The 23,555-nt window shown below is 45.4% G+C and overlaps 1 protein-coding gene and 1 long non-coding RNA gene across 12 annotated transcripts in view; both read left to right on the plus strand.

Moving 5' to 3' along the window:
- The window catches only part of LCMT2 (leucine carboxyl methyltransferase 2), a 28,093-nt gene extending 12,006 nt beyond the window's left edge, over window positions 1–16,087 (plus strand). For 2 of the 11 annotated variants that reach the window (XM_038179051.2, XM_072033022.1), the window contains 5 exons: window positions 1,699–1,796; window positions 5,560–5,747; window positions 5,838–5,973; window positions 9,602–9,808; window positions 12,663–14,795. In XM_038179051.2, coding sequence (XP_038034979.1) covers window positions 1,699–1,796; window positions 5,560–5,747; window positions 5,838–5,973; window positions 9,602–9,769 — 590 coding nt within the window. In that variant the 3' untranslated portion in view covers window positions 9,770–9,808; window positions 12,663–14,795. The other 9 variants (XR_011806619.1, XR_011806618.1, XR_003499734.3 and 6 more) reach the window with 9 other exon arrangements.
- Window positions 16,088–16,959: 872 nt separating this feature from the next.
- LOC140001401 (uncharacterized) lies at window positions 16,960–22,769 on the plus strand. The gene is made up of 3 exons (XR_011806620.1): window positions 16,960–17,268; window positions 17,525–17,616; window positions 20,527–22,769. It is a non-coding gene; the product is annotated as an uncharacterized lncRNA (long non-coding RNA).
- The last annotated feature ends 786 nt before the right edge of the window (window positions 22,770–23,555 follow it).

Genomic DNA, 23,555 nt, shown 5'->3' on the forward strand with positions numbered 1-23,555 from the left:
CTTTTAGTTTCTCACTGTTCTAGCCCATAAGTTATAGCTTATAAATTATATTAAACTCCCTATGCTGAGTCTGTTTTGCCCATAACGATAACTGGTGAGTGATCCCTGTCCTTATCGCAACCTTTCAGCCCTTTCCATCATATTTTCTCCTTTTCCTTTGAGGAAGGGGAGTGAAAGAGTGGCTATGATGGATTTCAGCTGCTTATTAGGGTAAAACTACCACACACTCCTAGTTTTAATACAACTATCACAGACTGAGTACCCTCTAAAGTAGAAAATAAATTAAAAAGGGCTCTTCTTGAAACGTGAAATATGATAATTTCTGATTACATATGCCCCATAATCCCCAGTGGTAAGTCAAATTGAAACCTAGGTATATAATTTGTTTTGGAAGACTGATTTTTTGAGATCATTTATGGCTGAAGTGATTCATGATTGATCATGCCAGAAAAAAGTTTCAGGACTCCTTCTCTGAAGAGCAGTATTTTAATTTTAGAGCATTATGGAGTAGGATCCATGGCTCTTTTTTTTGGAAGAAGTGCCTCAGAAGAAATGTTGCACTTCTGTTAGCAGTTGATAACTATTCATTAGTTGTGAGGTGTAGAATCAAGACCAGCAATGGCACACTGAAGGTTTCTCTAGTAAAGATAATGATTGTAATGGACGAAAACTAGAGCAGTTGTTAGCTAGTCAGTGGTGAGACTGAGAGTGGAATTCAGGAGGTTAAAGCTGTCCTTTCTTAAGCTATGTCATTCTCTACTAGCTGGCAAGGTGTTACTGAAGGAGAGCACGAGGGGATTGCTAAGTAGTTGTTAGTCTACTCTATAGTATAAGCGTACTTTGAATTTGTGGGGCAGTGTTTAATTAAATGCATAAATAAAATGTTATGAATAATACAGTGCTTTTGTCTTTGTTAGATTGTATTGTATCATCTTATTTTGCCTTGATTTTGCTTTTCAGTAAAAGTAATTGATCAATACTTGTGTTACTTGCACAGTCCATTATGAAAACATGATGCACATTCTTGACATCTACCCAGACTACTAGTGCACCTTTTGTACCTCCTTTTTGATGCTTCTCCAGATTCTCCAACACACTTAAATTACCTTGATCTCCCTTTTCTATGAAAAAATGCATTCTTGTTGTCTTAGGAGGATTCATCTCTTTTGTTGTTTTCTCTCAATCCATGTCATTGTGTTGCTATGATTTATGCTCTTAGGGTTTTCTAGAGGTGTAATCTTCCCATTGTCTGAGTTTTCATTCCTTAACTCCATTATTTGTATTTAAAAACATGTTTGTTCCTTTTGGTTTTGTGACTGTGTTGTGTGAATGACATTCAGTCTTTAAACATTCAGACAGTACATAATATAAGTGGGTGATGGGGGTGTTCTCAATGATCACGAGCATGAAGTATACGGCATCTCAGTGGAAATATTTTTAGTCCTACAATTGCCTTATAAAAAATCTAGATAAAAGGGTGATGCTTGTATCTATTAAACAATTTATTGCATTTATTATTAAAATTTGAAAATGTTGTGAAATGTTAATCAAGTTGCTGTATGTCTTCATATAAACAGTGTATACAGCTGCATGACCAGCTATCTCAGCTCAGCTTTCCTTCCATGCAAATAGAAGTTTTTGCTTTTGTGACATTGCAAATTCTAACTTCTCTTTCTCCCTCATTCTGTTTTTCTGCAGGTGAGAAGTACCTCTTTATATACGGAGGCCGCTCTGCTGTGCAGCCAGTGCTAGGAGATTGGTATTTCCTGCACACTCCAGAAATTTCCTGCACTGTGGTAAGAACATAGGGAGGCCCTGGGGAATAGAAAGTGCTGTGCTATTGGAAGCTCAACTAAATCACAGTGGTATTACCGTATTTAAGCATATGGTAGACTGCATGATTCCAGACTGCATGGAGGAAATTCTGTTCACAGTTGTTTTAAGTAGCGGTCACTTCCAGCAGCTCTGGGCCTGGAAATTCCTCCTTACTGGCCACTGGAATCCTCTCCAGTGTTCCCAAAGACCTGGGATGTGTCTGTCCGAGGCTAATAGACGTGGCAGCTGTTTTCTTGTGTGCAGGTTCAACTGGTAGTGAGGCTGACTGTATATCCCAAAGACACATAGATATGTGCACACAGAGTGCACTGGCATGGCCAGCTACACTGACTGCTACAGATAAGATGATGCCTTCAACAGCACCCATGTATAACATTACCAGGACTCACATGAAATCCAGATTCAAGTGCCTTTAGTTCCCTCCCTTCTCTTTGGCTGATAAGGATTGGTAGTTCAGTAGTCAGAGCACACATGCCTCTGTTCTGTAGATTGACAGGCATGTGTGCATTTGCAGTTCCATCGAGTATCAGTACAGTATCTGCACATCTGAGATGCCTGCCCAGATCCTGAGCTCTCTTACCTGCTCTGTGAGTCTCTTGATTGCCAGCTAGTACAGCTTGAAATTTGCTAGCAAACATTTGTGCACACTTATATCTTACAGAATCACAGAATGGGTGGGGTTGGAAGGGACTTCCTGAAGATCATGTAGTCCAGCCCTCCTGCTGAGCAAGATCACCTAGAGCACATTGCACAGTGTAGCAGCCAGGCGGGTTTTGAATATTTCCAGAGAAGGAGACTCCACAACCTCTCTGGGCAGCCTGCTCCAATGCTCTGTCACCCTCACAGTAAAGAAGTGCCCCCTCACATTGAGTTGGAACCTCCTGTGCTTCAGTTTGTGCCCTTTGCCTCTTGTCTTGTCACTGGGCAGAACTGAAAAGAGACTCGCTCCATCCTCTCGATACCCTCCCCTCAGATATTTATACACATTGATGAAGTCTCCCCTCAGTCTTCTCTTTTCCAGGCTAAACAGGCCCAGTTCTTTCAGCCTGTCCTCATACAACAGGTGCTCCAGTCCTCTCATCATTTAAGTAGCTCTCCTCTGAACTCACTTGAGTAGTTCTGTGTCCCTCTGGTACTGGGGAGCCCAGAACTGGACACAACACTCCAGGTGTGGCCTCAACAGGGCTAAGTAGAGGGGCAGGATCACCTCCCTTGACTTGCTGGCAACACTCTTCGGAATGCACCCTAGGATACCGTTGGCCCTCTTGGCCACAAGGGCGCATTGCTGACTCATGGTCAGCACTCTGTCCACCAGGACTCCCAGGTCCCTCTCTGCAGCGCTGCTCTCCAGCAGGTCAGACCCCAGCCTGTACTCGTGCTTGGGGTTATTCCTCCCTAGGTGCAGAACCCTGCACTTGTCATTGTTGAACTTCATGACGTTCCTCTTGTCCCAACCTTCCAGCCTGTCGAGGTCCCTCTGAATGGCATCACAGCCCTCTGGGCTATCAGCCATTCCTCCAAGCTTTGTGTCATCAGCAAACTTGCTGAGGGTGCACTTACCTCACAAGCACTCTGCAGTCATTGATCTCTTGAATACCAGCATGTGTCTACTACCTCTGCCTAAGCCCCTAGACCTCCTGTTAGAGGTAGAAGGCTGGCTAGACCAGCTGGCTGGACCAGATGAAGGTTGTAAGGAGGACATGGAGAACTACAGGCCTGTCAGCCTGATCTTCGTACCAGGGAAGGTGATGGAACAGGTCATCTTGAATTCAATCACACAGCGTGTGTGGGACAGCCAGGGGATCAGGCCCAGTCAGCATGGGTTCCTGCAAGACAAGTCATGCCTGACCAACCTCATCTCCTTCTATGACCGGCTGACTCGCCTGTTGGATAAGGGAAAGGCTGTTGATGTAGTCTACCTAGACTTCAGCTAGCCCTTTGACACAGTCTCCCACAGTATTCTGGAGAAGCTGGCAGCCCATGGCTTGCTCGTTGCTGGGTTAAAAACTGGGCGGCTGGGTCCAGAGAGTAGTGGTGAACGGCATGAAATACAGCTGGCAACCGGTCACTGGAGTTTTTTCCCCAGGGGTCGGTGTTGGGGTCCATCCTCTTTAATATCTTTATTGATGATTTGGATGAGGGAATTGAGTGCACACTCTGTAAGTTTGCAGGTGGCACCAAGTTGGGGGGAAGTGTTGATCTACCAGAGGATAGGGAGGCCCTGCAGATGGACCTGGACAGGATGGGTCGATGGGCAGAGGCCAAGGGATGAGGTTCAACACGGCTCAGTGCCGGGTCCTGCACTTTGGCCAGACCCAGTACACAACCCCATGCAGCGCTACAGGCTTGGGGCAGAGTGGCTGGAAAGCTGTGCAGAGGAAAAGGATCTGGGGGTGCTGATTAATGCTCACCTGAACATGAGCCAGCAGTGTGCCCAGGTGGCCAAGAAGGCCAACGGCATCCTGTTTGTGTCAGGAGTAGTGCAGGCAGCAGGACCAGGGAGGTGATCATCCCCCGTGCTCTGCTCTGCTGAGGCCGCCCCTCGAGTGCTGGGTTCAGCTTTGGACCCCTCACTCCCAGAAGGACATCGAGGCCCTGGAGCATGGCCAGAGAAGGGCAGCAAAGCTGGCGAAGGGCCTGGAACACAAGTCCTATAGGGAGTGGTTGAGGGAACTGGGGGTGTTTGGTCTGGAGAAGGGAGCCTCAGGGCAGAGCTTATTGCTCTCTGCAACTGCCTGAAAGGAAGGGGTGGGGAGCTGGGGGTCGGCCTCTTCTCACAGGTAACTAGTGATAGGACCAGAGGGAATGGCCTCAAGTTGTGCCAAGGGAGGTTTAGGTTGGAAATGAGACATTTCTTCTTAGAAAGAGTAGTCAGGCATTGGAATGAGTTGCCGAGAGAGGTGGTGGCATCACCATCCCTGGGGATGTTCAAGGAGAGGTTGGATGTGGTGCTTAGGGACATGACTTAGTGGGTGACATTGGTGGTAGGGTGATGGTTGGACCACATTATCTTGAGGTCTTTTCCAAACTTAATAATTCTATGATTCTATAATCCATGTATTTGTAAACTTAAGGTTCACAGGTCTATCTTGAACAGAGAGCAGCGTGCAAGAAGGAAAACAAAGTTACTTCTAATACATGTGCAGAAATAAAACTCTATAAAGGCTGAACAATATTAAATAAAATCTAGAGAAATACCGAAGACAGTGTAAATTGGAACACTTCTATGTAGCCATCCTTAGAGGAAACCCCCATGTGTGCAGCTTGAGGAATTTTTTATTCTTCCCTATTTACTCAGGCATATAATGATAGATCAAGAGGGAATGGTTTTAAACTAAAAGAGAGTGGATTTAGGTTAGATGTTAGGAGAAAAATCTTTACTTGGGGTGATGGGGCAGTGGAACAAGTTACCCAGAGAAGTTGTGGATGCCCCATCCCTGGAGGTGTTCAAGGCCAGCATGGATGAGGCTTTGGACAATTTGATCTAGCAGGTAATATCCCTGCGCACATCAGGGGGATCAGAACTGGATGATCTTTAAGGTTTCTTCCAACCCAAGCCATTCTATGATTCTTTGATTCTCTGATTCTATGATTGTGCTTACTCAGTCTGTTCCCCTCCCCAGCTATACCTATCCTATGTCAGGAAGGAAAGGAATATTAAATCCCACAGGAGACAAAATGGGAAGAGAGGCAACCTTCAGGCTTGGACTTATGTTTTCTTAGATTCCTGTTGAGGGTCCAGTACCAGAAGGCCGTCACTCTCACAGTGCCTGTAGCTGGAAAGGAGGAGTGCTAATTGCAGGAGGTCTGGGAGCAGCTGAGCAGCCCTTAGGTTCAGTTTTCTTTCTGAGGGAGGCTGAGCACGGCTTTCAGTGGCAGACAGTAGAGACACACCCTCCTCTCATCCCAAGGTAAGTAGAAGGTGTTCAGCAGTGAATCTTTGGCCTGCCTCTAGCTGTCTCCCATTACTAATGGAGTTCAATCTAATTTTGAACTCACAGGTATTCACATACTGCTCACGTGCATGATGGAAAACTACTGCTTGTTGGTGGAGTGTGGCTTCACTCATTCTCTGTGCCAGGCATCACTGTCATTGACTTAATAACTGGTCTCTGCTTGGACTACACAATTAGTGTGGTAAGTACTGATTATTTTTTTCAGGGTAAACAGTGTTATGTGAAGGAAGGTGGTAACTTCAGGGCCTTTTCTTGAAATGGAATAGGGAAAGCAAAGGAGTCAAATTTGTGCATGGTAGAATTTAGATTCTACCTCTTTGTGGTAGAATCAAATTTTGAAGTGCTTTGACCAGCCTTGAGAACATAATAGCCTTAAGAGAGGGAGAGTCTGAGTGTGCAAAAGACAGAAGGGCACAGAGCTGCGCTATTTCAGACTGGGTGCAGAACTGAGATGTGCACAAATATAGCAATTTCAGGATGTCAGTGGATGATGAGAATAGATTAAACCAGAGCCTCAGTTAGTTTTTCTGAAGGTCTGTGGTATTATTTCACTTAAAACTTCACAGTGGAAATTGCTGTGTGCTGTAGCTGCTGCCTGAAGTACAAGAAGAAAACAACATGGAAGTACTGGAAACTCCAATTAAATATGAGACTACTTTTTGCTGTAAGGGTGATTGAACATTGGAACAGGTTCTTCTGAGTGTGGAGTCTCCATCCTTGGAGATAATGCAAAAACTGACTAGAAAAGGTCCTGAGCAACTTGCTCAACTTGAGCCTACTTTGAGCTGGGGTGGTTGTACTAGATGATGCCCAGAGTTCCCTTCCAACCTCAACTTTTCTGTGATTCTTTTTTGTAATTCACTGGAAAACAATCATAGAATCAGTCATCTTGGAAAAGACCTCAAAGATCATCTAGTCCAACCTTTAACCTAGTACTGACAAGTCCACCCCTAAACCATGCTACTAAGTTCTACATCCAGATGTTTCTTGAAGAGTGCTAGGGATGGTGACTCAACCACTTTCTTGGGCAGTCTATTCCAATCCCGTATAACCCTTTCAGTAAAGAAATGTCTTCTGCGCTGGTGCGGCCTCACCTCAAGTACTGTGTGCAGTTCTGGGCACCACAGTATAAAAAGGACATGAAACTGTTGGAGAGTGTCCAGAGGAGAGCTACGAAGATGGTGAAAGGCCTGGAGGGGAAGACGTAGGAGGAACGGCTGAGGGCACTGGGCCTGTTCAGCCTGGAGAAGAGGAGGCTGAGGGGAGACCTCATCGCAGTCTACAACTTCCTCGTAAGGGGGTGTCGAGAGGCAGGAGACCTTTTCTCCATTAACACCAGCGACAGGACCCGCGGGAACGGGGTTAAGCTGAGGCAGGGGAAATTTAGGCTTGACGTCAGGAGGGGGTTCTTCACAGAGAGGGTGGTTGCACACTGGAACAGGCTCCCCAGGGAAGTGGTCACTGCACCGAGCCTGTCTGAATTTAAGAAGAGATTGAACTGTGCACTTAGTCACATGGTCTGAACTTTTGGGTAGACCTGTGCGGTGTCAAGAGTTGGACTTGATGATCCTTAAGGGTCCCTTCCAACTCAGGATATTCTATGATTCTATGATTCTATGATAATATCCAACCTAAGTCTCCCCTGGCACAGTTTGAAGCTATTTCCCCTCATCTTACCACTTGGTGCATGGGAGAAGAGCCCAGTCCCAACCTTGCTACAACCTCCTTTAAGGTAAATATAAAGTACAATAAGGTCTCCCCTGAACCTTCTTTTATCCAAGCTAAACAACCCCAGCTCCCTCAGCTGTTACTCGTAAGCCTTAATCTCTCAAACATAAGACCTGATCTCATCTCAGTCATACAAGTGTGCTTGTTACACAGCAGGATTTTGGCATAGTCTGGGCAAAACTTGCCTAAATCTGAACCTGTCTATGTGAGTAGCCCTCATCTGTGTTAATACTGGTTGGAGAAAGCTCCTCTTGATTGAAAAGCTTTTATTTTTCTTTTACATAATATAACACATTTCCTGAGATACCTAGGATAGGATGCACATGTACAGATTAAACTGGAATTTGTAACAGATTTGTTTTTTATGATAGGCAGTGTGAGGACATCTGGCTGACATTGCAGCTTTTTCCATAGCAGTGATGATGGTACAATGGTAATGAAGTTTTATCCAAAATAATAGAGCAATATAAAAATATATATGATAAAATTTAATGTATATGACATCTCTCATATGATTCTGTAATGTATGTGACCATGGTAACTCTGTGCATGGCTACTTTAAGCACATAGAGAGTTACTAGCCAAGAACTTTTGGTGCTATCACCTTCTAACACATGTATAAAAGCAGTAATACTAATAGTATCCAGTGCTGCACAGAAAACCAATACTTCCAGTCTTTCAGAACTTAGGACCAATCCACATACACTACACAATACTGTCAATACTTGAGAACAGAACTGGTAGGTTCTAAAGCCTACAGATTTGCATCTAAATCAAGCCAAACAATTCATAAGCAAAAGCAGCTACCAACCCTTCTGCATCCATGTTATAGAATACTGCACAGCAGGCCAACTGCATCCTGTGCTGCATTAACAGAGCTGAAGCACCTCTCCTATGAATATAGGTTGAGAGAGCTGGGGCTGTTCAGCCTAAAGAAGAGAAGGCTCTGGGGGGTGACGTCATTGTGGCTTTTCAGTACTTAAAGGAGGCTTATCAAAAAGATGGAGAGCAACTCTTTGTTCAATCAGATATTGACAGGACAAGGGTGAATGATTTTAAACTAATAGAGGGGAGATTTAGATTAGAGGTTAGGAAGAAATTCTTCATTCAGAGGGTGGTGAGGCACTGGCACAGGTTGCCCAGAGAGGTTGTGGATGCCCCATCCCTGGAAGTGTTCAACACCGGGTTGGATTAGGCCCTGGGCAACCTGATCTAGTTGATGGCATCCTGCCTATGGCAGGGGGGTTGGAAATAGATGATCTTTGAGGTCCCTTCCAACCCGAGCCATTCTATGATTCTATGGTTCTATGAAAAGCCTTACTGACGTCCATGTAGGTAATATCCACTGATTTCCCCTCATTTACCAGGCCAGTCATTTCACTGTAGGAACTCATCAGCTTGGTCAAGCATGACTTCCCCTTGGCAAATCCATGCTGACTACTCCTGGTGATTTTCTTATCCAGTAATTCTAGAGGCCTGGAGAATACGAAGACATTCTCTCATTCAGAATCACTGAATTGCAAGTTGTTCAGTGAGTGGAGTATCTTAGAAGAGTACATTATGGTTTCCTTGCTTTTACATTCTTCTCTAGGTATCTTTTTTTGTCCATATTTGTAGTCGGTGTAGTTGACTAAATGGTCACCCATTGCGGTTGTCCTTATTTTTTTAATGAAGGTATCTATATGAAGTATCTCTGCAGCACTGTATGAGGTATACATCTGTTGAAGTCCTGTATGTTCAAAGATTACTTCCTAAGTCTGATCCAGATTGGTGGACACAATAATTGAAACAGAATTTACCAGGTGCCTAACTGGTGAACTTACTGCATTTCCCTTTGCTCCCTAGTATGGAAAAAAAAAAAAAGTCCCACCCTAAGATGTTGAATTTCTGAGTAATTAGAGAAGCTACTAGTTCTCATTCCCTTCCTGATTTTTGAGTACTTTGTCCAGACGTCCTACTGCTCTATGTCCAATTCCCCATCTTGACCTTTGTGTACCTCTCCAGAATGTGACTGGCTGGTGTCCCCCAGACTACACAGACTTCTGTTTCAGGCTAAGGACTTAAAATCTCTTTCTTTTCAGGAGCATTTGGAGTGGCCATTAATGCTGCATAATCATAGTAGTGTTTTTCTGCCAAATGAAAAGGAGTTGTTGCTTATTGGTGGTGGTGGGAACTGCTTCTCCTTTGGGACACACCTGAACCCAAAGCCCGTCTCATTGAGCCTCAGAAATATTTTGACCAGACACTAATTGGGACCAAACAGGACCGAACTATGCCACTGCACCATGGTGAGACAGCTATTCGCTTGCAGATCCAAGAACAACAAAACGTTATCGCAGTTTTCTATCCAGAATGCATTTGTAAAGGTGGAATAGGGAGAAGGGTTTAGGAGATAAAGTTATGACAAGCATGCATACTTCATTGATTTTTTTTTTTTATTTATTCTTTGTTTTTCTGCAAATGAAATGTCCCAGGAGTAGCTCTGTGGTGGCAGTGGTAGCTCTTAGAGGTAAAATGAGGACCAGTGCTGTGTTCAAAAGGGACGTAAGTTTGCACAGTGCTGACTTGGAAGTAAAGTGAAGCCACTGAGTTAAAAAGTCATTGGAAATATGTAGCCAAGCATAATTAAACAAGTGAAACAGAATGTGTCATAGGTCACATTTGAACATTTCTAAAAGTCACACCAGAGAGATGAAGGAATTAATTATACCTCTGCCTCATCCTGTGCGACCAGAAGCCATTGAGTAACTGTAAGCTGGGATTCTCAGAAGACATACTAAGAGTCTTGGGTTCCTTCTCTGCTTGCTCCCCAAGGCCTTACGGATGAAAAATATTAGGCTTTATGTTTTCCCTTTGAAATACCAAAAGCAATATTGAGAAGCCTACTTCTGGTGTCTCTGTTGGTAATAGCTGCATACTTTTGCACTTATCCTCGTGACTTTTCCTTTCAAATACTGGAAATGCAGAGGCTGGTAAACAGTCATCTCTGCTATGGTGTGTTTTGTTTTTTACTTCCCCAAACCAAAAAATGTCTTAAGTCAGTAGTAGTAAAATTTTTATGACTCTCAGTCGTCCGTGTCGTTGCAGTTGTGCCTCTGTTGTGTTTCTTGACCAACCCTCTTGATCATCCTTGTCCTGCTCCCTGGGTGGTTCTTCTGTCCCTTTGCCCCTGCTGTCTGTTTTCTCTCTCACTGTTTGTGTCCTGCTTGTGCCCTTTTCCTTCGTTTTTCTTCCTTCTCCTGTGCTTCGTTGCAGCCTGTGGCTGCAGGAGGCAATGGTTCCCCACTGGACGGATGCAGAGATGGACAGAGGGAGGGATGCTGTTTTATGCCTTCTTCCCTCCCAGTAGCCTGTGCACGAGTTAGTTTGCCTTCTGGCTTGCACTCCCATCTGTGTTTGTGGCCCTGTGTCCAGTGGCCATCGCCATGTCCGTGGGTTCAGTTTCCATAGCGGGGTGGGTGCGGAGGGGGCAGGGCCTTGGGGATTGACCCCATTTTCACCGGCTGTGCTCTCTCACTCCCCCTCCTTTAGATGAGGAGGGGGAGAAGTAAAGCAAAGAACAACTCACGGGTTGAGATAAGGATAATATAATTAAAAGGAAATAATAATAATAATTAAATAAAGATTATTATGAACTAAACAATTTAAGTAAGGGGAAATAAAATGGGAAAGGGGAAAAGGGAGGGGAAAAGGAAAAATAAAAAGAAGGGAGGAAGACAAACAAATAAAATAAATGAAGGCTATATAGAAGTGCAGAGGAAAGAAATTACTCTCTACTTCCCACAAATGAGCGATGATTGACCACATCCTTGAATCAAGGCCTCAACGCACGTAGCCAGTGTTCGAGGGGAGGACCGACGTCTTCTCAACGAGAGCCCACCCCTCCCCTCTTCTTCCTGTTTCCACCTTTTATTGCTGAGTGTGACATCACATGGTATGGAATATCCCTTTGATTGGTTTAGGTCAACTGCCCTAGTGATGTTTCTCTCACTTTTTGCCCACCCCCTAGGAGGGTTAGAGAAAGGCCCAATGCTGTGCCACTGCTGCTCAGCAGTAGACGCAACACTGGTGTGATAACACTGCTGTTCCAGCTACAAGTACAGAGTACGGCACTGTATGGGCTGCTGCCGGGAAAGTTAACATTCCAGCCAGACCCAGTACAGAGGGGTGTTGTCGACGGATGCAGACAGTCCCTCTGGGTGTGCAGGTCATCTTGCCAGGGAGCTGCAGGCATGGGGCCAGCGGGCAGGAGGGTAGTGGTACGCAGGAAGGGCAACGCTTAGGTCTGTGCTGTCTTTGTGCCGTGGGACAGGTGTCATGGGGGGGGCTGGTGTTCCCTGGCAAGGAAGAGGGGAGGGGAGAGTGCCAGGGAGGCTGGGACCCACGGGATTGGCAGCTGGGGCAGAGAAACAGCCGGAGGTGTTTAATTTCTGTCCAATTAAACTGTCTTTATCTGAACCCATGAGCTTCGACTATTTTTTCTTCCCAAGTCTCCCACGGTGCTATTTGCGCTACCTGCTCGCCAGGTTAAGCCAGAACAAGAACACAGATGGGAAAGAGTAGAATACGCACCTCCTCGTTTGGCTTTCAAAAGTAATGAACGGTTTGGGGTTGATTGGACAGGTTCTCCTGACTTAGGGAATTTGTCAGGACTACTGGTCTTCTCTGTCTAATGTTATTTTTTGTAATACCGCAAATCCTTGTTGAATTTGAAAAAGTTACAGAGAGATGGCATGTGACGTCTTAGTGTCTCTCTGGAAAGGGGTAATGCATTTGCGAAGAGGTGTGACTCTTTCTGTAATCTTTCATCAGAAACTTCCAGGTAAATGCATTCTTCAACCTTATGGCTACAGATGCCCTGCAGAGTTTTCTGCCATTCCCACAGCAGGGATAGCTGCAGAGGGTACCAAGTGGGAAGGACTTCCGAGTGACAGCTAATGTTGCCATTGAGAGCACTGTGGGATGGGAGCAGCTGGGGACAGGACGCAGGAGAACTTGATGAGAATGAGCTGCTCTGGAAGGTGGAGGCATGCAGTGACCTAAGAGGAGCAAAATCAGCAGGGGAAGATGGGGGGCGGGGGGGGAGATGTTGGGAGATGTTGGGAGCAGCAAACAGGAGTGACTTTTCCATTTCCTGCGAAGGGAGATGATGATTTGAAACCTGCCCGGAAGAAATGCTTGCTGTTTACAGTTCAGACTGTAAAGCTGCTTGTCTTCCTGAGAACAGCTGCATGCACATGGCATCACAGGCTGTGAAGGCTCAGGCAAGGATCTCTCTGTGCAAGAGAGATCTCTCCGATTATAAGGGGGACTAAGGGCCTCTCCATGCAGTCTCTGGGAAAGCCATCATCTACTAGAAGAAAGCCCTAGGGGGGACTTCTCAGAGGTAAGAAGCCTTCAACTTATGGGGACCCCTAACTCATGTGTCGAGCATGTGAGACAAACATCCATGGCACAAAGATCGTAGATGACTTCCCAGAGGTAAGCAGCTTTCCCTTTGTTCCCCTGTCCTCTCAGGAGCCCTCCTTACTCTCTTTGCACATGCTCGAGGCCCACAACACTCGTTTTCTCCTCTATTTAGCATTTCTAGTCCCTGCCTTACCTGCTCTCAACCCTCCCTCTTCCCAAAGAACCTGTGTGCTCTGCTCAGGTCCCTCCTGAGGTTCTGTAGGTCTTTTAAATACCACTATTTTTTCTCCTGTGCCCTTTGAGGGTATCTGTACCCTTTTCAGACCTTGATTTTTTTTTATTATTATTATTTATTTTTTGACCCAGCTGTGTAACCTTTTGTTTTCAGATAGCCTACTCAAGTACCTGATTTCTCCTGTGAGTCATGTTATTACATTGAATTGATTTTTTTTTGGTGTGTAATCTGTTACCCTCCTAGATTATCTCCTAGTTTATTGTCTTTTTGATATTAAAAGTTGAAGCAAAAGCATATGAATTATTGCTTCCAGTAACACTGCAAGCTGTTGATCTAAGGCAGATATTTAACACAGAGGCTGCTCCTCCTGCTCTCTCTCCCTTCCCGTGCTTTGCTCTTCCCCTTTTCCAGGCTATTGGGGCAGGGTGCTGGGTAGTGCCTAATGGCCTAATGGTATACGAGCCACAGGCATCCCATCAGAGAGCTCATCCTGCCCGAGCTGCTTTTTGGGGTAAGTGAGTTGATTTTCTTTCAGTCAGTTGCAGGTTTTTTTTTTTAGGTAGGTCAGAGTCTATAGGCTGATGCATTTCAATGTTGAGAGAGTTAAGCATATCTTTTTGAGGTAGCAACTAGCAGGATCATTTAGAGTAAAGCCATCTATACAGTAGGAGGTGCCTTTATTGCGTACCGCCCCAACAAAGGGGCAACCTCTGCCCTAAGTTGTGTAAACGCATAAAGCGGTGTGTGTTGTTGTTTTTCTGTTTAAGCTTGAACAGCAGTGCTGCTCTGGCAAGCCATGCCTGCTGCTCTGATTCCATGCACGTGCGTAGCTAACTGAGGAGCAAGAGCCGAGCAATGCTGTAGGGCTGGCACTGCATGCCCTGGCCGTGGCAACATAGCAGTGCCCTTCTCTGGAGCAGGAGCTGTGCCAGGCTCTGCTCAGGACGGGATGGCGAGGCACGGTGCCACACTGAGGTTGGTGGTCAGGGCTGCCCCATGATGATGTGCGGGGCAAGGCGGTCAGGTGGTCAGGGCGCTGCGGTCAGTGGCTTCTGGGGAAACAGCCGTTGTGCGAGGCTGGGGGTGCGCTGGAGCAGACCCTACCGGCGGGGGGGGGAGGAGAGTCTCTGCTGTGCTGGGCTTTGGGGGTCTGGGGATGAGGGGGGACGAGCATTGAGAGATGGCAGGGGGGATGTGGGAAGAGCTGCAAGAGGCGGTGGGAGTGTGTGTGTGTGTGGTGGAGTCCCCTCTTGGGTTGGATGGACTGATTTAAAGCATGTTCTTGCTGAGTGAGCTTTTTGCTCGTGTTACTGAGGAAAGAAATGGCTGTGCCACTTCACCCCTCACCCCTCTTTTTTTTTTTTTTCCCCATTCTCCCTCTAAATGAAAATTTAAAAAAATGCTAAATGAAAATTTTAAAAAATGCTAATGGTCAACAGTGACAGAATTGGGTGACATCTTCAAGGTAAAGGGTAAAGAATGTGGAAATTTCTAGTATGTTAATGTTACTCTGTTAACAAAAATGATGTACTGGCTGCTTAATATTTCTTTTTTTTTTGTTTTGTTTTCCTTTAAGTATTCTCCACAAAACCTTTTGTGGACATGTTGTGTATCTTTTTTCTCCTTCCACTATTCAGTTGTTACGAAAGATTACTATGAAATACAAGGGCTGTGGACAACCATCTACCATTGTTGCAGATGCACCCTTGCGTATTCTCTTGGTCGGGTGACAGCTGAGCCTCCAGATCCTTACAGAGGAGGAAACCAGGAGAGTGAGCAAGCGAGAAACGTCTGAATTGTGAAATCCTCTTGGCAGCGCCCAGAGTGGGAGCTGTGGTAAGCGCCAGGTCCCTGAGGCTGTCCCCCCCTGTTCTGCATCCCAGGCTGCCTTTGCTCCCCTTTGTATCTGCAACCCTTCTCTGTCCCCCATCTCCTCCTAGCCCGTCTGTCTCTTTGGCCTGCTTTTCAGTCCTCTTCCCTGTCCTGCTTGTTTGCCCTCTGTATGGCCCATCTGCACGTTTTACTGCATCCTGCTTACTGTCCCTTTTCCTCTGTGTTGCCGCCTTTCCTAGGTTCTTTCTTCTCTCTATCCTGCTCCCCTCCCCCACTTCCCCTTCCTCTCTCTGCTCATCCTAGGCTTTTCCTTCTCTGTCCATGTCGTTCTTTTCCCCACTCTGTCCTTCGTTCCATCTCTCAATTACACACCAACTGTCCCTTGTTAATGTTTCAGTACCCACATCTGCCCTGCTCTTTGCTCTTGTAGTCCTTCCGCTCCTTGTCCTGCCTGTCCGCATGTTTCTGTCCTATGGCCTCTGCCATCGTGCCATCAAGCCCTCTGTCCAGCTTGCTCACGTTTTTCTTTCTGTGCCTCTGTCGTTCTCCCCTTCCCTTGACGCTCTTTTGCCGTCTCAGCCCTGCTGCACACTGCTCTCTCTCATCTCTGTCCCATTCTGAGACCCCTCAGTCTCAGTGTTCGGGTGTTCGCGTCCCCTTGCCCACTCCCTCTAAGAACTTCTCAGTTCTTCATTTCTCAATCCTGTTGCCCCAGCAGTATTTGATTTTTCTCAATCTTTCTTTCCTGCTCCCTAGGTTCTTCACTGAGAGGGTTGTTGCGCACTGGAACAGGCTCCCCAGGGACATAGTCACAGCACAAAGCCTGTCAGAGTTCCAGAAGTGCTTGGACTGTGCTCTTAGTCATGTGGTCTGAATTTTTGGATAGACCTGTGTGGAGCCAGGAGTTTGACTCAATGATCCTTATGGATCCTTTCCAACTCAGGATATTCTATGGTTGTATGATTTTATTTCTCTCTCAATTTCTTTCTGTCACTTTTTTTTTCCCCACGTATGGGCGGAGAACCCTGCCACAGTCTCCCTCTGGGAGTCCTGTACACCAGTTAATAAAGAGTTTGCTTTCTGGCTTGCACTGCTGTCTGTGTTTGTGGCTGTGGGTAAGTGGCCATCCCTGTGTCAGTGGGTGCAGGTTCCATAATGGGGTGGGTGGGAGAAAGGTGCACAGGCTGGTCCGCAGTTCCTGGAGCAGGGCCCCAGGTGAGGCTGCGGGGGCTGATAGATGTGGACTGCTCCTTGGCATGTGGGGGTCATCTTGCTGGGGGGCTGCAGGCTGTTGGGCCAGGGGAGTGGGGGAGGAAGCAAAGGCAGCAGTGGAGTAGCCGTGTGATGTCTTTGCTCCCAGGGGTGGGTGTGCTAGGTAGGGCCGGTCTGCATGGAGAGAGTGGTTAGCAAGCGTGGCCAGCGCTCCTTCTGCTTGCAGAGGAGCAGGGGAGAGGTGAGGGTGTGGAGGAGAGTGGGACAGGGAAAGCCTCTGTGAGGTGGGGGAGCAGGGCTGACGACGGGGGTGGCTCCGGGGCGTCCGCAGGGTCAGGTGGCTGTGAGCACCGTGCCGCGCAGCATGCTGGTAGTTGTGGTCTTGTCAGCCACATTGGTTTCCAGGGCACGCCGGGAAATGTAGTTTTCAAGCCACTCAGCTTTCAAGTCCGACGTGGCACGTGCACAGTTCGGAAGGGCAGTTCCTTCCGCGTTAGCAGAGCGGAGTGTCTTTTCTTTCTGTTTTCGTGCGGTGTTCCGCGCAGTTCACGCTGCTTCCTTTAACGAGCAAACTGTCTCAAAAGCCATTGCTGCAGTTCTGATTCCGCGCATGAGCAGAGCAGGCTGGCTCGGAACGGGCGCCGCGGAGCTCTGTGGTGCCACCCGCTGGCGAAGAACCGGTACAGCAGGAGCAGAGGCTGGGCACATGCGCAGTAGCGGTGGCCAGCCTTCGTGCCCAGCAGCATGCCGGGAGTTGTTGTCTTTGGGCTTTGGGCTTCTGGTCGGCCATGCTGATTCATGGGGCATGCCGGGAAATGTAGTTTAGCATTACTGCTCGGCTTCCAAGCCAGGAGTGGCATGTTGCTCTGGGCCGTTATTTCCTCCCCTAGACAGTGTGGCGTGCATTTTTTCTGCTGTTTTTGAGAGGGTACTGCAGGCTGAGCGGTGCCGTGCATGCACGTTCTTTTTTCCTTTGAGTGATGTTACTACATTGCTTTTTTATTTTTTTGGCGTGTAATGTGTTATGCTCCTAGATTTTTCTTCCTGTGTGAAAGAAAGGTTTGAGCTAATTCCAGTTGAAAAAGTTTCATTTACTTGCTTGGTTATAGTGTCCTTTCAATATTAAAAGCTGAAACAAAAGCATGGGGATTGTTGCTTCTAGAAACACCCCAGTTCTCTTGTCTGCACTCTGCAAGCTGTTCAGCTAGGCTAGAAAAAGAAGAAAAGAAAAAAAAAAAAGGAAGAAAAAAAAAAAACAGCTGCTGATCCTGCTGCTCTTTCTACTTTCTTATGCTTTGTCTCTCCCCTTTCCCAGGTGACTGGGTTTGGGTGCTGGGTGGAACCTAATGGTATATGAGCCCCAGGTATGGCATCAGAGAGCTCATTCTGCCTGGGCTGCTTCTTGGGGTAAGTGCTTTGTTTTTCCTTCAGTTGTGGAGGAATGGTTAAGTGAAGTAGGACATGTGGATGTTGAGCAGTTAGGAGGCAATGGGCTAGTGAAGTACCGTACTTAACTCATATGAGCCTGGGCACGCACGCAGCTGGCTGAGAGCCAATCAGGCTCAAGGACACGATGACCTTGTGTGATAGGGAGAGTCCCTAAGGCGGGACGGTAGCTAAAAGAAGGAGGAACTAACTGAAAAGCCCGGGAAGTGTTAGCCAATCCTGAGTTTAGCTTCTGCAATATGTATGAGTTGATTATGTTCGAACTAGATAAAAGGCGACTGAGCTATCCATTAAAGTTGAAGTTCACTGTTCACTCATATTGAGCGTCTGTGTCTTCCTTCCATCGACAACATTCAGTTACTTGCAAGGTTCTTTAGGTGGGTCAGAGTCTATGGACTGATGCGTTTCCAAGTAGAGACTGGTATGCGCATCTTTTTGAGGTAACAACTATTGCGATTCAGTAAATTAAAGCAATCTATATAGTAGTAGGTGCCTGTATTGCATAAAACTCTTCTTCAGGTAAGTAATTGTTATAGCATATTTAGGATGACGATGTTACTTTGTGTGTTTGCTTTATGGTTCTGGGTCCCTTATAATTTTTGCAGAATTACTGGGCTTTCTGTGAGTCTTTGTTGTTTGTCAAATATTATCAAAGTTACAACCTTGGTGGCAAAGTAATGGAGCAGGGTTTAGGAGAAATGTATCATCGAATTCTCTGTGTTAGCATGTATCTGAAAATGGCAGCAGTGGGCATGTAAGGGTTAGTATGTTTCACCTTCAGGGACAGTTTGTTATATTTCTGGAGCTTTTGCCTGTGGTTTTGTTGTCTGTTGAGTCTTCAGACCTTGCAGCCTTCTAGGCCTTATGTCCTTGAATTGACATCTTAGAGGTATGTTTAGGAGGGGTGGCCAGGTACCTTGTTTTTGGGAAACCATGGGGTATGGTTCCTTGACAGCAGTACTGCCAAGAGACTGAGCAGGGTCACCTTCTTCATCTTTTAAGGATAAGTCTGGGCACATTTTAGCACGCTGCTGCCCGGGCACATTTCTCAGGTAGAGCTAATGAGCTGCTGAGGTAAAGGAGCTGGGAACAGAGAGGTATTGCACAATGGTATGTTGCATCAGTAGTAGTCAACGTTACGGTGGAGGTGGGTATCAGGGCTGGCGAGCAAGTGAATGCTGGTTCTCTGATTTTGTAGGTGATGATGAAAAGTTTGAGTTAATTCCAGTTGAAAAAAATTCAGTTACTTGCTTGGTCATATTGTCCTTCCAATATTCAAAGCTGCAGCAAAAGCATGGGGATTGTTGCTTCTAGAAACACCCCAGGTCTCTTGTCTGCTCTCTGCATGCTGTTGAGCTAAAGCAAATATTAAAAAAAATAAAATAACAAAAACAAACCACCACAGCTGCTGCTGCTCCTCTTCTTTTTACTTTCTTGTGCTTTGCCCCTCCCCTTTCCCAGGTGATTTGGCTTGGGTGCTGGGTGAGACCAAAGGTATGCTATATGAGCCCCAGGTATGCTATCAGAGCTCCTTCTGCCTGGGCTGATCTTTGGGGTAAGTGCTTTGTTTTTCCTTCAGTCAGTTGCAGGGTTCTTTAGGCAGGTTGGAGTCTATGGATTTCTAGATTTCTAAGTGCTTGGAATTCACTTAATAGAAGGATATTTAGCACAGGTTGCTAAAGAGGTTCTTTAGGTGGGTGAGAGTCTATGGACTGATGTGTTTCCAAGTAGAGACCGGTAATTCCATCTTTTTGAGGTGGTAACTAATAGGATCTGTCATAGTAAAGCAATCTAGTAGTAGGTGCCTATATTGCATGCAGCTCTTCTTCAGGTGAGTAATTGTTATAGCATGTTTATGGATAGGATGATGATGTTTGTGTGTTTACTTTGTGGTTCCAGGTCCCTTATGATTTTTGCAGAATTATAGGGCATATGCTATGTAGTATGCTATCCAGTACATTGCATATCCAGTACATTCTAATCAGGGCACACACTTTACTTCTAAAATAATAAAATTATTATGTCAATCATTAGGTATTCAGTGAGAATACCATATTCTGTGGCACCCACAAAGCTCAGGGAAAGTAGAAAGAATGAATCAAATGATAAAACAACAAGTGGCTAAGTTAATGATGGAGACACAAATGCACTGGATGAAATGCTTACCATTGGCACTTTTAAACATAAGAACTAAACAACACAGTGGGACTGGATTATCGCCGTATGAAATGTTATATGGTATGCCTTGTTCTCAAGGGATGCCTCTAGGGAACAATGTAGTTGAGGATCATATCATCCAGAAATGCATAATTACTGTTGGAAGGAGATTACAAGAGCTAAGAGAAATTGGATTGATGGCTCAAACACCATCTTTAGGATTTGCTATTCATAAGATACAACCAGGAGACAAGGTCTTAATAAAAGCCTGGAGGGAAGAATCATTGAACCCCTGATGGAAGGGGACTGTACCTTGTTTTACTTACTCCTGAATCAGCTGTGAGAACAGCAGAAAGGGGTTAGACCCACGCATCCAGAGTAAAGGGACCAATAATTACCGAAGCTTGGAGGGTTGAGTCCACTCTTAGGGAACTGAAACTAAGGGTAAAGAGGGACTAGTATTCTGGCAATGAGGCTCTTCATGAATTAAGGGCACCAGATAAAGGGGACAAGCCTGAAGGGAGGAAAGGGAGAAGGCAGGACCCTCCACTGCGGTGTGTATGGTCTACCGAGGGAGGCAACCCCTATGGATCTTGACTGCTGAGTGAGAGTGCCTTGACCGGACTTCTCCCGCACTAAGGTCAGGTTGTCCCAAGCAAATAACATAAGAACCTAGTTTTTTAAGCCTATATAAAATTGTGATTTGTTTTCCAGGAGCTGGATCACCCTGACAGGCTGAACGGTAACACAAGCCCGAATTGACCCTGAAAGCAGGCCCAACCCCTTGATTGAAGGTGTTTGCCTATTATGATCCAGCTACGTGGGCAGAAGATGGATCCTGAGGCTATACGACCCCAACATACATGCTTAATAGAATAATTAGGTTACAAGCTGTAATAGAAGTAATTGTAAATAAAACCGGAGATGCACTTGGATTAATTGCAAAGCAAAATACCAAGATGAGAACTGCTTTGTATCAAAATCGCTTAGCCTTGGATTATTTACTAGCACAAGAAGGAGTCGTCTGTGGAAAATTTAACCTTAGTAATTGCTGTTTAGAAATTGATGATGGTGTTTCTTCCTAGTAGCTGGTAGAATGCTATGTTCTGGCTTAGGATGAGAAGAGTGCTGATAACATGCTGATGTTTTAATTGTTGCAGAGCAGTGCTTACACCAAGCCAAGGGTGTTTCAGCTTCTCACTCTGTCCTGCCAGCGGGCAGGCTGGGAGTGCAGCAAACTGGCCAAAGGGGGAGGAGGGACGGACTGCTTGGGGTTAGGCTGGGCATTGGTCAGCGGGTGGTGAGCAATTGCATTGTGCATCACTTGTTTTCATACACAGTAGTAGTAGTACTATTATCATCATTGTCTTTATTATTACTGTTATTATTATTTACCTGTCTTTATCTCAACTCACAGGCTTCACTTTCCTGTTTCTCTCCCCCATCCCATAGAGGGAGGGAGGAGGGTGAGCGAACGGCTGTGTGGTGTTTAGCTGCTGGCCGGGTTAAACCACAACAGAAGGAAAAGCTGTAAGTGAACTTATAAAAGAAATGAAGAACATTGCATATGTCCCAGTTCAAACTTGGAATGGAATCAATCTAGGAGGATTATGGGGGGTGGCTTTATGGGCGGTGATTGGTTTGCTAAAAAAAGGATGGTTTTATTGGGGATATGTGGAGGATTGTTAATAATTCCATGTTTAATACCTTGTATTACCAGACTAATACACTCGGTTATACAAGGAATGCAAATATTCAAAAGACGTTTAGATGTAGAGCTTAGGGATATGGTTTAGTGGGGACTGTTAGTGTTAGGTTAGAGGTTGGACTCGATGATCTTGAGGTCTCTTCCAACCTAGAAATTCTGTGATTCTGTGATTCGCGGTACCTGTTGACCCAGAACCAGGCAAAGAGAAAACCCATTCTCTGATGATAATAAAAACAAACAAAGATCCAAAATTGATAAAAATTCGGCAAGCATTGACTCGATTGGAAAGGAAAACACAAATCAATACCATGAAAAAGGAGATGGGGGATTGTGAAATGTGTTCATCTGATTCGTGTCAATATGGAACAATGCTAGGGCTGCATGATATGATGTAATGTGACCTTCTATCTTACATACCCTTGTATAAACACAAGTCTAAGAAAAACAGGGCGGTTAGTGTATAGAGTTTTTGTATCTTGCAAAGGAATGGTCCAGCAATTCGTGTCAATAGGGGATAAGAGAACAAAGGGGTTTCAGAATAACTGCTAACTGTTATGACTATTGCATGGGGCACTATGCAAGTCTCTGACATCCAGCCAAGATGGACAAAGGAGAAGGACAAGGGAAAAGCCTGGAAGACTATGAGCCTTTAGTACGAGAGACCCCCAGAGGGACCACCAGAGACTGATAATGCATGCACCAGTGGGCGGGTTTGGATTCCAGGAACTAATTATAATAACCCTCCTTTTCTAGAAGTAGTAACGAATATGTATTAGCCTAGGAGCATAAAAACCAGCTGCCTGATGTAATTTGTGTGCATCTTGGTCGAGCAGAGACTCCCAGTGCACCCAGTGCTGTTTGCTTACCTCTATTCATTTAATAAATTGTAAACTTTGATTGTAATCCTATTTGGGACTTATTTACAACAGACAACCTTATAAAATGCAGACAACCAGAATCCTTACTGCCATTAGGTGGAAATCATGGTGTAAGAAACATTACCACCTCAAAGAATAAAAGCCTCAAAAGAAATGTGACTTGTAACAGGCCAGCAGCTGTGTATTTTCTGTGAAGCAACAGATAGAGTATGAACCTGGATTGCACAGTTAATGGGGAAACAGGGGAGGGTCCCGGTCCTTAGGAGGGAAAAAAAAAAAGTATATAAACTGTGTATGGAATTAGTAGGCGCCCTCCTGCTTGCGGGACGCCTGCCATTGTAATCTCGAATAAAAATGCTACTGTACTGAGATCCTCTCCTGAGCCTATGTTATTGGCTACAGATTGATTCATGGTTTTAAGGTTTCAGGGATAGGGCCCTAGGGTTGGGTTTCAGGGTAAGCGTTCTCAGGGTTTATGTTTAAGGATTTTAAGTTTTTTAGGGTTGGAGTTTTAACGGTTAGAATTTTAGGGATTTGGGGGTTAGGGTTTTAAGGGTTTCAGCGTTAGCATGTTAGGATTTTAGAGTTTTTTGTGTTGTAGTGTTGATAGTTTTTTTAGGGTTAGGGTCTTAGGGTTTTATTTTTGATCAGTTATTTAGGGTTATTTAGGGTATTTATTTATTTATTTATTTATTCAGGTTAGGTTCTCCAAGGTTAGGGTTTTGAGTGTCCTAATTTTTTGGGTTAGGGTTTGGAGCGTCTTAATGTTTGTGGTTGGGTTTGGGTTTTGAGTGTCCTAATGTTTTGAGTTAGGGTTTGGAGCATCTTATTTTTTTGCGTTTGGGTTTTGAGCATCTTAATTTTTTGGGTTAGTGTTTGGAGCGTCCTCAATTTTTGGGTTTAGGTTTTGAGAGTCCTATTTTTTGAGTTTGGGATTTGAGAGTCTTAATTTTGTGGGTTTGGGATTTGAATGTCTTAATTTATTGGGTTAGGGGTTTTAGGCATAGGTCTTCAGTGGTTTAGTGTGGTAAATAGTTTGGGTTATGTCTGTAGGGGTTTCGAGGTTTTTTTTTAGGGTTAGGGCTTGAGGCTTTTTTGTAAGGGCGGTAAGGGCGAGGGTTACAGTGGGTGCTGCTAAATGTAGTTCTCGAAAACTC

This window comes from Anas platyrhynchos, chromosome 1, assembly GCF_047663525.1.
Source record: "Anas platyrhynchos isolate ZD024472 breed Pekin duck chromosome 1, IASCAAS_PekinDuck_T2T, whole genome shotgun sequence".
NCBI lineage: Eukaryota > Metazoa > Chordata > Aves > Anseriformes > Anatidae > Anas > Anas platyrhynchos.